Source organism: Pholcus phalangioides, unplaced genomic scaffold, assembly GCF_987345545.1.
Source record: "Pholcus phalangioides strain wild (caught in Gottingen) unplaced genomic scaffold, Ppha-v1.0 ptg000015l_1, whole genome shotgun sequence".
In the NCBI taxonomy this organism is placed as follows: domain Eukaryota; kingdom Metazoa; phylum Arthropoda; class Arachnida; order Araneae; family Pholcidae; genus Pholcus; species Pholcus phalangioides.
Window position 1 is genome coordinate 109188524 of NW_028301608.1, and position 15618 is coordinate 109204141.

At 37.8% G+C, this 15618-nt stretch overlaps 1 protein-coding gene across 1 annotated transcript in view; it reads left to right on the forward strand.

Annotated features, from left to right (window-relative positions):
- alpha-Catr (alpha-catenin related) overlaps positions 1–15618 on the forward strand; it is a 278683-nt gene that overhangs the window by 239654 nt on the left and 23411 nt on the right. The window contains exons 11-14 of the mRNA XM_089245109.1: positions 1395–1487; positions 3154–3399; positions 11910–12032; positions 13593–13775. Coding sequence (XP_089101235.1) covers positions 1395–1487; positions 3154–3399; positions 11910–12032; positions 13593–13775 — 645 coding nt within the window. The remainder of the gene's footprint in view (positions 1–1394; positions 1488–3153; positions 3400–11909; positions 12033–13592; positions 13776–15618) is intronic.

Below are 15618 nucleotides of genomic sequence, written 5' to 3' on the forward strand. Positions count from 1 at the left end.
TTTAATAATTATACAAGCCCTTGAAACATGCATGGCATGTCTTACATGGTATTTGGAAACTTTTTTTTTTTTAATTGGAAGCATACCTCTAGGATCAACGGCTCACCAGTAAAATGTCATACTCTCCTGTTTGCTACGCACCCGGCATAATAAATTATATATTATGTAACATATATTTAATAATACATAATAAATTATACATTACCAAGAGTATTATAAAAATATATAATATATGTTATTATATTTTATTTTCTTAAATATTTCCAAATTTATTTTATAAAATTCAAAGAATTTAAAAACAAATTCGTAGCATTTGATAATTTTTTTATGAACTTTTAACTGAAATGTTTCCTCAAGAATAATTAAACTTGTTATTTATTTTTTGAAATTCCACTTAAATATCATCATAACAAGCGCTGTTCGAAATGAATACTGCAGTTTTATAAATTACAATATATCTATACTTACATAACTGTACTACATGTTATACGTTACGTTGATCGAGTTTGTACTGCCAGCTCGTAATTATTAGATGAAAAGGTTTGCCTGTAGGAGAGCATTAGTACCATCATTTGAGTCTATGTACTTTCACACTATGCCAATAATTAAGCTCAATCAACGGTAATGATTTCATACGCTGTCCAGGGTATTTCATACTTACCCACGTTCTCGAGCTTCACGAATAGATCTTGATGATAACCTCCCGTGACGTGTTATTGGCTCAAACGACGTGTCTGGAGGCTTTCCTATATATGTCTATGTCCATTACATATGTTTGCATCCTTAATTGAAGCTAATAATAACTCCATATATTTACACAAACGCGTGTATTCTAAAGTATGCTTTTCTCTCAAACGCATCCGAACCATTACATTTCTTTGAGAATATTCCAGAGTTAATTATACGAAAACTCTTTACGATGGCGATTCATTTGCCCGAAGAGCATTTTTATTCCAACTGTGGAGAGGTAGGACAAATTTAGCTTTTACTAGATTCGTAATGGTTGTTTGGAAAATTGGTGGATACTTTATATGAAGATTTATGTTTGACATATATGGGTATGCAAACTTGTCTTGTCTCTTTAGGGACACTAAAGACTTGCGTTAAGACATAAATGAAATAAGAGAGGTATTAAAGTGTCTTTTTAAACACGGTAAGTAGGATTATGTGCTTGAACAACTCAAAGCTCTCCCATCAAATCAAATAAATTATATCATCTCGACATCTGCAATGAAGAATTAGTGTTCTGCAAGGAAAACATGGATAACATGACTGAGATAAAAAAAAAATATGAATATGAGACACGTACTGAAATGTACCGATTTACTTTGTATAGTAACAAGTCATGTTTCTATAACAATAGTAATAATGATTCTGTTTTGTGTCCGTTTCAGGTCTGCAAGCTTTTACACAACGTAGCAAGTTCCGAATCAGTTCAAATCCTATCAAAAAACACCGAATCTTGCCTACAAGTGTATGGGCCTCAGGTAATATTAGAAAAAAAATTCGCTCAATTTTTACATTTTCAAACACAACCGCACTAACTCTAAATTCATAAATTAGCTGTCGATTGAATGATGATTGAACTCATATTTGAGTACTTCTCTAATTGGAGCATCTGATCGACGATACAGCTTTAGTAAATATATCGTGATGTTGACTCATGGGCCTTGTGGGTTGGCCCCTTTTTAATTTTTAAAAGTTTAGCTCTCATTCCCCTCTTATATTGATTCAATCAAAGAAAAAGATCTGTGCAAAATTTTATCTCACTCGGGAAACTGCTAGCGACCCTCAAACGCCTTCGAGTTGGAACATAGTAAGCAATGTTAAATCCTTGAACGCAATCAGTAATTCCTTTCAAAACGGAAAACCTCTTCCCAATCTCGACCATTTCTTTTTCGTTCTTAGAGAAACTTGTGAAGACACACCCAGGCAACACGAACAATTGTTTAAAACATTCTGAATCCAATTCCTCAAAAGAAAAATTGTCTCCGGCAACGATTTGTTTTTCGCAGATCATAGCCGGAGACCGTTTAAAATACCCAACTGCTACTAAATCCTCTTTCAGGAAAAAATAATGTCCAATGCTCTTCAAGTCACATATTATGCTTTGATTTTATAAAAACCATTACTGTAAATAAAAATGTGTTTCTCTGATAGAAATTGCGTGCGTTATTGAGAAAAAATAAACCTAATAATTCTCAAATTTTTCATGTTATGGCTGGTATTTTTCGAATTGGAAAAAATAAATTTTTATAGGGAAATTGAATTCAGAATGTTTTTAAACAATTTTCGGGGTGGCTTGGATGTATCTTCAGAAATTTCTTCGAGAACAGAAAAAATAGTCGTGATAGGGAATAGTATAGCGCCTTTGAACCGGAGTACTTATTGCATATAGGGAATTAACATTGATTATATGTTAAAATTTGAAGACGTTCGAGGGTCACCTAACAGTTGTCCAATTGATGTAAAATTTTGCACAGATAATTTTTTTTTTTGTTGACTGGAACAGGATTAGGGGATGGGAACAGGATAACTTTAACATTGGAAAAACTACCTATGGCTAAGCGCCACGCCTAATAGACATATGTAAATGAAAAACAATACACCTTGAAAATACCAATGAAACATCATTCTGTGGAAACGCAAATTTATTATTTAGTTGGCATTTAACTTAAACAGGAAGCATAATATTCCATAACAAAAACCCTTCATCTTATAAATAGAAGTTAAAATAGAAGCTCGAAATATAGAAGTTACAATGATACTTCGGTTTACGAAGATAATTCGTTCCGGAATCATGTTCATTAGCAGAAACGCGATTTCCCATAGATTTATATACAAATTCGTTTCAGGCACTGCCCAAAATTTGAGGATAAGTTTTTTTTTAAACACCAAGGAACGTTATAAAAAAATACAAAAAACTGACCAAAGGCTAAAACGAACAGCTCTGAAATTATATGAATGAGAATTTACAGGAAGACGAGATACTGAATATTTTACACCCTATGATGTGATTAGTTCACACAACACCAGAATCGCTTTACTCAACTCAGTCGTGTTAGTAAGTATTCAATTGACCGCCTTAAAAGTATTCACAGAAAACTAATCTTAGTAATTCAATCGATATTCCATTATTGTCTTCGAATATAGGTGCTGAGCGCATGTCATACGCTATTCCTACATCCCACTAGCAAAGTGGCCAGAGAAAACGTCGAGGTCTTCATGGACGTGTGGCGCGCCTTGGATCAAGACGTGTATGCCTTGGCTCAGGAAGTTACCGAACTTAGCCGAAACAATCCTTCTTCTGGGCAGCGGTCATCTAGTGGATCGAACCCCTCGCACCATCACAACATATCTGACAAATCGCTTTACGCCAACTCGCCATCTGAACAAAACGTAAGCCACCACCTCTTAATACACAATCCAAAAAAACCAAACATATAATTAGATTAACCATATATATTATAAAATATTTACGAAATATTTATTTATTTAAGTACACACAACTGCAGGAAACCCAAGCACAGTTGTTAAAAGAATGCATAATACCAACACCAAAAGCAAGAGAGAGAAATACATGTACTGTATATGTTATTGCCAAAGCCCAAAGTTGGCCACTTCGCGAACTGGCCAGCCCAGCTGATCTAGCCAATGTCCAGATTCCAGGCTTTCGTTGGACTTTGGCCTGTCACTATATGTCGATCCCTATATATACACTGCTGGCCACCGTAAATGCAACACCCTGAAGGAAGCATGCAAATAATATGAAATTTACAACATGCATTAGCGGAGATGAGATATGCAAATGATTAGAATTTCAGCGCAGACGCACATCACGCGCGCCTGTGGCGCCACTTCAAAGCGCTATTTAAGGCTTGGAGATTTCGACGATTTGAAGTACGGCAATTGTGTTTTTCTTGTGGTTTTTTCAAAAAAACGATCAATTATGCCTCGTAGAAAACAGCGATCATCTTTTGATCAAGTATCCGAATTCGACAGAGGAAGGATAGTGGCCTACCGAGATTGTGGATTATCTTTCAGGGAAATCGGTAGTCGTGTTGGACGAAACCAAACAACTGTAATGCGGATATGTGATCGTTGGATGCAGGAGGGTGCGACGGACCGACGTGTTCGATCGCATCCACCTCAGTGCACCACTTCACGTGATGACAGGCGTATTGTGCGTATGGCAGTGACGGATCGCTCAGCCACATCACGAACCATAGCACAGCACATTCAGTCTGTACCGCATCATCCAGTGTCTGCGCGTACCATTCGACGCCGTTTACAGCAGAGTGGTCTGTCCGCAAGACGTCCATTGCTTCGTCTACCCTTGACGCAGAACCACAGACGTCTCCGCCGCCAATGGTGCGATGAAAGAAGGATGTGGACGGCACAATGGAATGAAATTGTCTTTACTGACGAGTCACGCTTCTGTCTGCAACACCACGATGGTCGGATTCGAGTCTGGAGACACCGTGGAGAGAGGATGCTGAACAGCTGCGTTATGCACCGCCACACTGGTCCTGCACCGGGTATTATGGTATGGGGCGGTATTGGATATCACTCTCGCACTCCTCTAGTACGCATTGCCGGAACTTTAAAAAGCCAGCGCTACATCTCCGAGGTGTTGGAGCCAGTTGTCCTTCCTTACCTTCAGGGCTTGCCCACAGCCATATTTCAACAGGATAATGCGCGACCACACGTGGCACGCATTGTCCAAAGGTTCTTCGTCAATCGCCAGATTGAATTGCTTCCCTGGCCAGCTCGCTCTCCGGATCTTTCGCCGATAGGAAACATGTGGTCCATGGTTGCTCAACGATTGACCCAGATTACATCCCCAGCTGCCACACCAGATCAACTTTGGCAACGCGTGGAAGCTGCTTGGTCTGCTGTACCCCAAGAACACATCCAAAGTCTCTTTGAATCAATGCCGAGGCTTGTGGCAGCGGTGATCTCCAACAATGGCGGCTACTCTGGCTACTGATTTTGGCAGGAACCACACTTCACAGAAGTCTATAAATTTAATCATTTGATGCTTGGTCAACACGTTATCTACAAAATAAATATTGTTGCGATATCTCTTGTCTTTCTTGGTGTTGCAATTTGGGTGGCCAGCAGTGTATATTCGTGTTGTACATAGGCGTACGCAGAATTTTCTCGAGGGAGGATTTTTAGACTTTTTTTACTTCTGAGGGAGGTTTACGTTTTTTCCTGCAAAATAACACTATAATCTTGGTTCAAGGAAGGGGGAGGTTAGAACCTCAAAACGCCCCCTTTGCGTACGCCAATGCGTATATTTATATGGGTCACTAACAAATCAAAACTCAGATTCCTTTGATTTTTAGGGTTGCCTGGCTAACCATAATTATTATGCTTAGCTATAACTAATTATAAATGACCATAATTTTGACTAAAAATACTTGGAGATGACCACGAATCACTGGGATCGATATGTAGTCATATGTAGTGATCGATATATAAGGGCCAACGAAAAACTGAATTTCGGACATATGCCGGGTCAACTGGGCCAACAAGTTCGCGAAGTGGCCAACTTCGAAGTTTTTGGCAGTAACATATAGATAAAATCACTTAGAACGCAGTTTATATAAATAAAATCACTCCGAAATAAAATGAGACAGAAAAATAAAAATCATTAAAAACAACATACAAACTCACACATATAGTACGTATTGTATACAGTTGTAACATCACATCTCTAATAAGGCCGGAATTACGCTATATAAGTTTGGTAAAAGTTCTCTTTTGTTAATTTTAAAAGTTTTGTTAATTGCATTTTTAATTGGGTTGCTATATTTTTGAAATATATGACATCCATATTTTTATGAGCATCTTTTTCTCAGCCACCTCGTTGGGCATTTTGCCTGTTGTGGCGTTGTCTTTTATAAAACTTGAAAAAAAAAAAACAACCAATAAGGGCTATTGGTTACATTGCTCGAACCGATGCGCTTATTGTTTGCATTTTTCAAGTTTTGTAAGAGAAATTTTATGAAACTTTTATAGCGTAATACATTGGTAGGTTGAGGAGGTAGAGGTTGTAGTGGTATAGTGTTACAGTGTTATAGTGGTAAATGCCAGCCTATATAACACGCTTTATAGAAGTACAAAATGGGTCGATGGATTCTTATAAATTATTCAATCTTTCAGTTGCGCAAGAAGGATCTATATTGGTAGAAAAATACCTCAATGCAAAGAAACTTGATGAACGCTTTCCATAGGTCGGGATTACACTATAAAAAAGTTTTATAAAAGTTCATTTATAAAATTTGAAAAATTCAATTTCAAACCAGTAACATTCAAAAAGAACATTCAAATAGTAACCAGTAACATTCAAATTCAACCAGTAAGATTATGAGCCTATGAGCTTTATTGGCTGGATTTTTCACGTTTTATAAAAGGGATTTTATCAAACTTTTATAGTGTAATCCCGGCCATATTGAGGTGCACTAAAATTTATTTTTGAAATCAACAGTGAACAATCGACTCTACTGATCAATTAATTTATGAAAAAATCCCGTAAGAAAGAAATCACGCTTTTGCTCTATAAGCCAGCGGTTCTCAACCTTTTTTTCAACTCGCGGAGCCCTTCTTTTAAAAAATTTCTATGGCGTATTCATTGAGCTTATGGTTAATTTATTCATCAAAAAGTTACTGATTTACATTTATTATTTCAAAATATTTATAATTATTTAACTTTTTCTTTTATTTTCCTCGAGCAGCCGCGGAGCACCGGTTGAGAACCGCTGCTATAAAAAAAGCTATTGATACTAAAGAAATTTCTAAGGTGTGTGACTGGCAAGGATGTACACTGAATACCCGAATATCTATAAAACAAATAAAGCATAAATCGATTTTTTAAACGCTTTCAATTCGATATTGATCTGGTTATTATAACACGGATTCCTCAAAACAGTATAGCATATTACAATTTAGATATGAGATGAGAGTTGAATAAAATCAAAAATAGGTCGATATTAGTGAAATTATGGGTGTTTGAGAGTCTTTTTAAACAACTAAGTTTTCTAAAAAGAACCATGGAAATAAAAATATACAGAAATTTTTGAAATCCTAAGTATACGAAACTTCTTCAATTATCACCAAAATAGTTGCACCCCTCCCCCCCTTCTACTTGCCAAATTAAAATTTTCGGATTGATTTTCTCCATTTCTCTCTTTGATTTTCCCTTATGATCCTTTAGTTTAGGGATATCAACCAAAAAATTCATGAAAAAGTTGTTTATGTATTTTATGGACTCATATCCATGTCTATAAAAACAACATTGAAATTCAACGTGCTGATAAGTGCTGAAATGACTGAAATTTTAGTTTTGTAAATTAAGTTTGAAATCTCACACCTTTGGCAGGGGGGGGGGGGGAATCAAGTGCTTCCATGTGCGAAAAATATTTGTGTGTGTATGTGGAAACTTAAGGGCTATCGCAAATTGCGCGAATTCGAGCGCATTCCACGGAAAAAATTGTGAAAATGACTAACATGAGTAAGGGGAAATTCTTATAATTTTTGTCAATATTATTCGTCATAATTATCATGATGTTTTTTCTAAGTGGTGAAATTTTTCTTCATCCAGATTCCAGATGTTAAAGTTACAAAAATTCAAGTAGACTTCCCCGTAATAGACAAAAACAAGTAGCACGTTTGATGGACAGGCGTGGAGTTTTGAGAACAACGATTTGCAAATTGAATTTCAATTAACTGAACAGCACACAGTTATTTTATTTCACAACTTTTTTCTGCTGGGCCATTTGAAAGTAATTGTTTGCAGCAAGAGTACTCAACCCTGTATCAGGTTGAACATCTCATTCGGTGAGGCATACGCATTCATTGCAGTATAGACGTTGAAAAATAAGCTTTAACCATTACTGCGGCAATGACGAGATATCTCACCTAACTTGATGCTTTTTTGTTTCGGCAGTTATAACATATATCGCGTCCTTAAAACCCTGTTGTTTCGACAATGCCGAGCTCAGCAGCTAGCCGTGTAGAGAGGTCTTTGTTCGAAAACATGTTTTCCGTCCGTTCCCTCCCACAACCTGTCAGGTTAAATGGCAGTAGGTGGAGTCAGATTTTGTTCGAAGTTTCATAACAAAAGGAGAGAGAGACGTAGTTATTTTCCTTTTGCTTAGGGGAAGTATAGGAATATGCGTACAGTATAAATAGCAGAAAAAAGAAAGCTTATTTTTCTTCCTGTTTTATTATTATTCTCGGCGTTGGGAAGAGCACGTATCAGCTGCACATTAGAAAATGTATTCTTCGTGGAAAAAATATGTGGCATTTTGTATTGAGTTAAGAGATTTCCACTAACGCAGTTATAATGCAGATCAGGGATGTTTTAAAAACCGCTCAAAGAGATAAAACTCCACTTTTGTCATGCGATTATGGTAGGCAAGGCGATCACTCCAAATCTATAGTGATGTGAATTGACTCCTGTTTGCGAATGGCAATATCATCGACCAATGTTTTGGATTACATTTCACCGACACTGCGGCGCCATCTATTAGCTAAAGGTGTAACCAATTTCACAAGCCGGCGTATTCGAAATTCCACAGGCTTTCCTGTCAAACGAACTACTTGTTTCATTTTTCATGTCAATCACTTTTTCCAAGTTATATCATTTGAAAGTAAGAGAGTCCTCTCTGAAAAAAAAAAAACACCCTGTACAAATCTTTTTTTTCCAAAAAATTCTTGGAGAAAAGAAAATTCTCATTTTAATGAGAATAACTCACATCCCGAAAACTTTCATTATGGTCTTCAATCAATTTTTCAAACATAACCAATGCCAAAAAAAATAATTAAGGCAACGCTTTTTAATTGAAATTAACAACAAAACACAGTTCGGCTAATGATAGAAATAGAGAATTCAACGTTTAATTAATGAGTCCTCTATCAATTAATATTCATCTCCGTTATTCTTCAGAGAGAAAAAATATATATTTCCCCCCCCCCCTTCTCTTAAAAATATATTCGAAATCATTATTTTCGGCTTTGTATCGTTTTTCCCGTAGCCATTTTGGCTTCTTCTTCTTTCGGATTATAATCGTTGCCAAGTCACTTTTATGTTTGAATTTAATGCTTTCATTTTCCCTAGAAACGATACTGTTCATTTCGAGTATCTTTCAAAGCCGTATTTTCATAATTGGTATCTTTAGTTAAAGCTTCAAGGATACGATGTTTCCTCCTTTTTATTTTTCTTATCGAGGATAAAATTCAAAGCCGACAAAACAAACGCTAATTGGGCTTCCAGTCCCAAAAACCCCTTAATTTCTATTTCACGGCAAATGTATGTTTTTATCGTCGATGCGACGTTTTAGGGGAGAAAAATCGTATCTCGAAGCTTAATTATTAAGTACAATTTTTTTCCTCTTAACTCTCATTAGTTTCCCCCCTTTTTTGCCGTATTTATTCATTAAACCCCTTCTAATCTTTGTACACTAAAATAAAATGTGTTTGTGATAAGCATCGCACGTGGCATTATTATCATTTTAACATTCATTACTGTTCGACAGGCCTGAAGAAAGTTCATCCAGCTTTGATTCATTTTCGAGTATTTTGAATTGATTATCCCTTCATTGATCTATCCATTCATCGTGATACTAATTGAAGCGTTCGACCGAATAACGGTCTATGTTACATTTCAGCGAAATCGGTTGTTTGACTGAATAACGTCCCATATGTATAGCTTCCGTAACACGTTACTAAAGTAAGTTCCTGAAGAAATCAACAGATTCAACGATGACTTTTATTGTGTCTCCTCTAAAGTTTGAAAAAACGACATAGACCGTTGTTCGGCCGGTCTTCAAGCTTCAATTGGTCATTGGCTACAACGATTCGCCACTAACATACATCTGCATGTCGCTCTTATTAGTTTTTCTGATATAACTTAGCGTCCATTCGCGTTTTCTGTAAATAAATCATTATGAAAATTTGCAGACCGTAAATTCGATGTGATGTACCTTACAAGGAAAGGGGGTTCCAAGGTTTCACATTCAAAAAAATATGGGGGAAAAAGTTAAGTACATTCATCTCATCCAGAGACACATAAAACAAAAGAATTATCAGCGGAAATCAATTGTTGAAGAAACAAAAAATATTAAAAATGATAACAGGCGGCTACTCATCACCTCTCGCACTTCTTGGCGCTATATTTAAAAAAAACTTATTTTAACTTTCTTTTCCTTTCTTCCCTCCAGATGTCTGTGCTGTACTTGATCATGCGTCGTTTGAATGACGTCAGTCTAATAATCTAGGGTTGCGGTATTTTGCAATTCATTCTTGGCCGCTGTTGGCATTCAATCTATTAATATTTACACTTTTTTGGAGTGACTCGTAGTAATTCAACCAGATTTTTTGTTTTTGTGCACATTTATAAGAGTAGAAACAGTGGTAATTTTTTCAAAACCTTTTGGAGACGTCACCTTGGGGCACTTTCTTTGTTAGTTATGATTGTCTCAGATCATTATGAATCGCTAATCTGTGCCATAACTCCATCGTTATTCGCATTTACCACGCCAACTCATAGCAATTCCGATCTATAGATTGCCAACTCTTCAACTGGTTGCATTACGAAATCGATCCGTCACCGTACATTAAGCAGTCTTGCATTAGGGTATGTAATGACGGACGTAGTTCACGCTGGTTTCCGATTCTGCAAGTTTGCGCCGTAACGGATTGGTTAAAAAAACCTGAAGTTTAAGTTTTTAACCAATCCGTAACGGCGCTGACTTGCACAATCGGCAACAATCGTGAGTTATGTTCATAGCATTAGACGTGATGCGATCCATTGGCCATTTAGTTTTAATAAGAACGCTCATTTTAACAAGTTTTTGAGAAAAAGCTAATTTTAATTTTCTTCAGTTGTAAGTTCGTTACCTTGAAGCACGTTGTACTGATAAAAAGTCCCGTTTGTTTAGAAGTACAGTATGTCTACCTTGTGTTATGGGCAGTAAAATGTGGCTGTGGTCAGTTCATTGGTCAAGGACCAACATAATCATCAGCTGCAGCTTCGCGGGCCCCACCAGTGACATTGATCCGGGATATAAGCCGCACTAGAGTAAAATGACCCCGAAAACTCGCAGATTTGTGTCTGTCATGAGTAATATGGTGGAAAAACGGGCAATTTAGTCGTCGAAATTTTACCGTGGGGACCCCACTTCATAAACTAATATATATCGATCGTTTTTTTTGATTCCCAGCTAGTAGGCGCAATGCATCAAATATTAGTTTCTTCAAATTAGTCCATTCAATTACATCTATAATTTGAATTTCACAGAATAAAAAAAAATTCTACATTTTTCTGCAATTATTTTTGCCCCTTTCTTCTGATTTGGCAGCCGGTTAGGACCGGATCTTGAACCCTGCGAACTATGCGGCCGCAGAAGGCACCAACTGATTTTTTTAGGGCATCAACTGAAAAGAGGCGATTTTTAATCACTAAAATATCATTCGATTACACTTTTACACTTGAAAAATGCCCAGAACTGGCCCTGTTGTATGTTAATAGACCGAAGAAGAAAAAAAACACAAACATACCCCCCCCCGGGTCCAACAATACACAAAGGTCAGCCATGTATAACTTCATGAAAACTTTATACAATAGAGTTGATCAGCAAAATGAATAGTAAGAAAAGAAATATTATGCGATAAATGCGAGTATTATATAATGGGTGAAAAATGAAACCACTTGTGTACAATTCATCATAATTACAATTTACTTGGCAAACTTGAAAAACGTATACAAAAACAGTAATACTCAATATATAAATGAGCAGGGTTTTTTTTGAAGAATACTTACCTCCCGCCTCTCTCAAATTACAGTGATTAGTTAATTAAGAGAAACTTATCCGCATTTTTTGTGTTACTTTTTTCTACAGAGATACTCACAATCATCATCGCACCACATACCAGGCAATCCTAACGACCAAAGTGCTTCGAAACTCGGCACCTCGACGACTGCAGTCGTCCTTCCCGGTCAACCGACCAAACTAGATCCTGAGGTGAGTAAATATGCATCTCCCAGTGTCCAGTCTCTCAGAAAATCGCGCCCTTATATTTCTAATGGTTTTTTTATCGCACAATCGGTGAATAACATCATCTCAACTAAGCTGTAATAGAATGATAAAATGTACAGTGAAACCTCGTAACAACGATACTCGATATAACGAGAAATCTCCATATAATGATATGTTCTCGAATTTTGTCTGGAATTTCCTGTAGTCATATATTTTCTACGTCTCTCGATACAACGATATGCTTTATCGGGTCCGGAAAATCACCGCAATCCAATTCACCGACCAACAATTCACCGGATGAAAATCAGTGGGAAATTTCACGGACGAAAAATTCACCGACAACTGTTCGACGTGAGCGAATGAACAAGCCAATGAATGAATGATCGAGTGAGCACGTTAACGACTGACGGAATGAATGAACGAGTGAATGAACGAATGGGCGATTGAGTTTGTAGGTCACTCATTTACTCCTTAAGTCATTCGCTTACTCGTTAGGTCACTCACTAGGTCATCCATTCTATTATCAACTCACTGGTTGCACACTCTGTTACACATTCGATAACTTGGCCGCTCACTCTGTTACACAGTCAATCACCTGGTCGCTTACTGTGTTACTCATTTATTCACTATTTCACTCACTCTGTTTCTCCCTGACCAAGTCACACATTCCATCACAAACTCACCAGGTCGCTTGCTCTGTCACTCACTCGATCGTTCCTAGCTCACTGACTCGTGTCGGACTGTTGTCGGTGAATTGTTAGTCGCCGAATTTTCCGTCGATGAATTTCTGTGCTCGGTGAATTTTCCAAACGATGGATTCCATGGCGGTAAATTGTTACCAATGATTTATCCGGTCACTAACTTGATCACTCATATGGTCACCAACTTGATCACTCATATGGTCACCAACTTGATCACTCATATGGTCACACACTTGATCACTCATATGGTCACACACTTGATCACTCATATGGTCACACACTTGATCACTCATATGGTCACACACTTGATCACTCATATGGTCACTAACTTGATCACTCATATGGTCACTAACTTGATCACTCATATGGTCACTAACTTGATCACTCATATGGTCACTAACTTGATCAGTCTCTCACCAATATACAACCACTCACACTCACTCATTTGGTCACAAATGTGGTCATTCATTCACTTTTTGCCACTCATCCAATCGTTCATACGGTCAAGGCAGACAGACAGACATGACCGCTGACCGCCCAGAGAGACCATCTTGGGATGGTTTGCGATCTTTCCCAGGCGAAATGTCCGGGGGAGAAATTCCGGATCCCAAATTTATAGGAGCTTGATGATATAACGATAACTTTTCTGCAACGATATTTTTTCTGGGTCCGCAGGGTATGTATCGCTATATCGAGACTTCACTGCATTTTGTTCGAACCGGGCCGCTGAATCAATATAACATTGGAAAAAAATACATTTTTCCACCCACGAAAAACAAAAAAATCGTCTCTCTCTCTCACACACAAGTCATAATGTAAACGTGTTTTTTCTTTACGGTCGCAGGAGCAGTCGAACATAGCTAAACTCGGCCTGGAAATGAAGCAAGTGACCTCAGAGATGGACGCCGAGACGGACAAATGGCCAACGTCCGACAACGACATCGTTAGGAGGGCGAGGACCATGTCGCAGATGGCCTTCTCTATGTATCAGTTCACTAGAGGCGAAGGGGAGCTGAAAACGACGCAGGTACGTATAAAATACTGAACACACGCACGCCATTCATTCATTTCCTTTGCTCTTATATTTCTCCTCGATTTTGGCTAGACGTCTTTTTTGCCTGTTTGTGAAAGAGAAGAATGCTTGAAAAAGCATTAGGGGGTTTCTTCTCTAAATGAATTCTAGACCATTCATCAAGTGTCGATGGACATGATCAAATCGGTATTTATGTCACTGCCAAAGCCCGAAATTGATCAATTCGCGACGGGGCCGGCCCCTTCGTGAATTGGCCGATTTCGTTAAATATTGACCCTGGCCAGTTCGCGAAATGGCAGATGATCCCTGGCCAAAGGCCGATAACAAAGACATTATTCGGGATCATCGTCAAGTTGGCGAGTTTTTTTCGTGATAGCTAGGTGATAATCCGAGGTAGCCTTGGTCCCTTTCACCTCGCATTATCGACACTTTATGTGTATATATATATATGCTACTGCCAAAGCCCGAAATTGGTCAATTCGCAACGGGGCCGGCCTCTTCGCGAATTGGCTGAAATCGTTAAATATTAGCCCGGACCAATGTCCGAATTTCGATATTGGCCGGTGATCTTCGGATATCTTCCGCTGATATCGGAGCCAATAACAAAATGCATGATTCGGGATCATAGTCAAGTTGCCAAATTTTTTCGTGATAATTATGTCCACGTTAATTATGGCAACCCATCAAACGGCAGTCACGATGCGATTATCATTCCCCCCTCAAAAATTTGACAAAAATATAATGTTTATATAATTATTTTCTCTCAAATTCACTTTTTTCTCTATCGTCACATGTAGCTACTCCAATGCAGCAGCTATATATATATACATAGACATGTAATGTATCGCACGTTGGTGATTACAAAAAAATATATATATTTGGCTCCTACAGGGCCGTCTTACACCAGCACATCGAGCTTTGGCCAGGGATCTCCGGTCACTTCGCGAAGTTGTCCGAATAGCACAGATGATTCAGAATTTGACGATTTCGCGAAGTGACCGACTCCGTCGTGAATTGGCCCCACTTCGGGCTTTAGCAGTAACATTTACACTGTCCTAAAGATTTATAAACTCTTGTCTTTTCTGCATAAAATTGTCTGTACAGGGGGTGTAATGAAATGCAAAATTTTTTTTCACATAAAAAGAAAAGCATTTTTTTCAATAGTACAAAGAAATTTTTTTTACAAAATAATGAAGTTGAGGATGAACAGATTACTCTAAAAAGAACTCACTTATCTACCTTATCTATTATACTTTTAGATTTTACATAATTTTTCTTTTCCCTTCCTTTTTCTAACGGGCGTTCATGTTAGGACAAAGTTACCAGATATATCGCCGATTCGTTAAATAGAGATAATCCAATTTTTTTGCCAACAGATTGTACGTGAAGTGGTTGATTCAAACGGAAGACACGACACCAACTTGGCGACTTTCTACAACCGCAAATTTGTCGGTGGAGCTTGATTATGGAATCGTAGCCAAAAATCGTCGCGCTACTTCTGGGTTGCTGCTAATGGGACTGGACTACAAAATACCAAAATAAGTTTCCAGAAGTTCAGTTTAACCCTTTCACATGCAAGATTTTGGCAACAAATTTGGATGATCTCTCGTGAAGGAATCGATGATAAATCGTATATCCTTGTTCTAGCCTAACCGCACGTTAGAAAAAGGAAGAAGGCGAAAGAAAAATAGAAGAAAAATGGAAGAAATAGATAAGTAGTATTTAAGAGAGTATAGATGAATGAATGAACGCCAGGACTCTGCCAAAACGGACTCATCCCGTCGCCGAGATTTCTTCCAGCCCAGCTATGTGGCAGTCTGGAGCAAAGAGTGTGTAC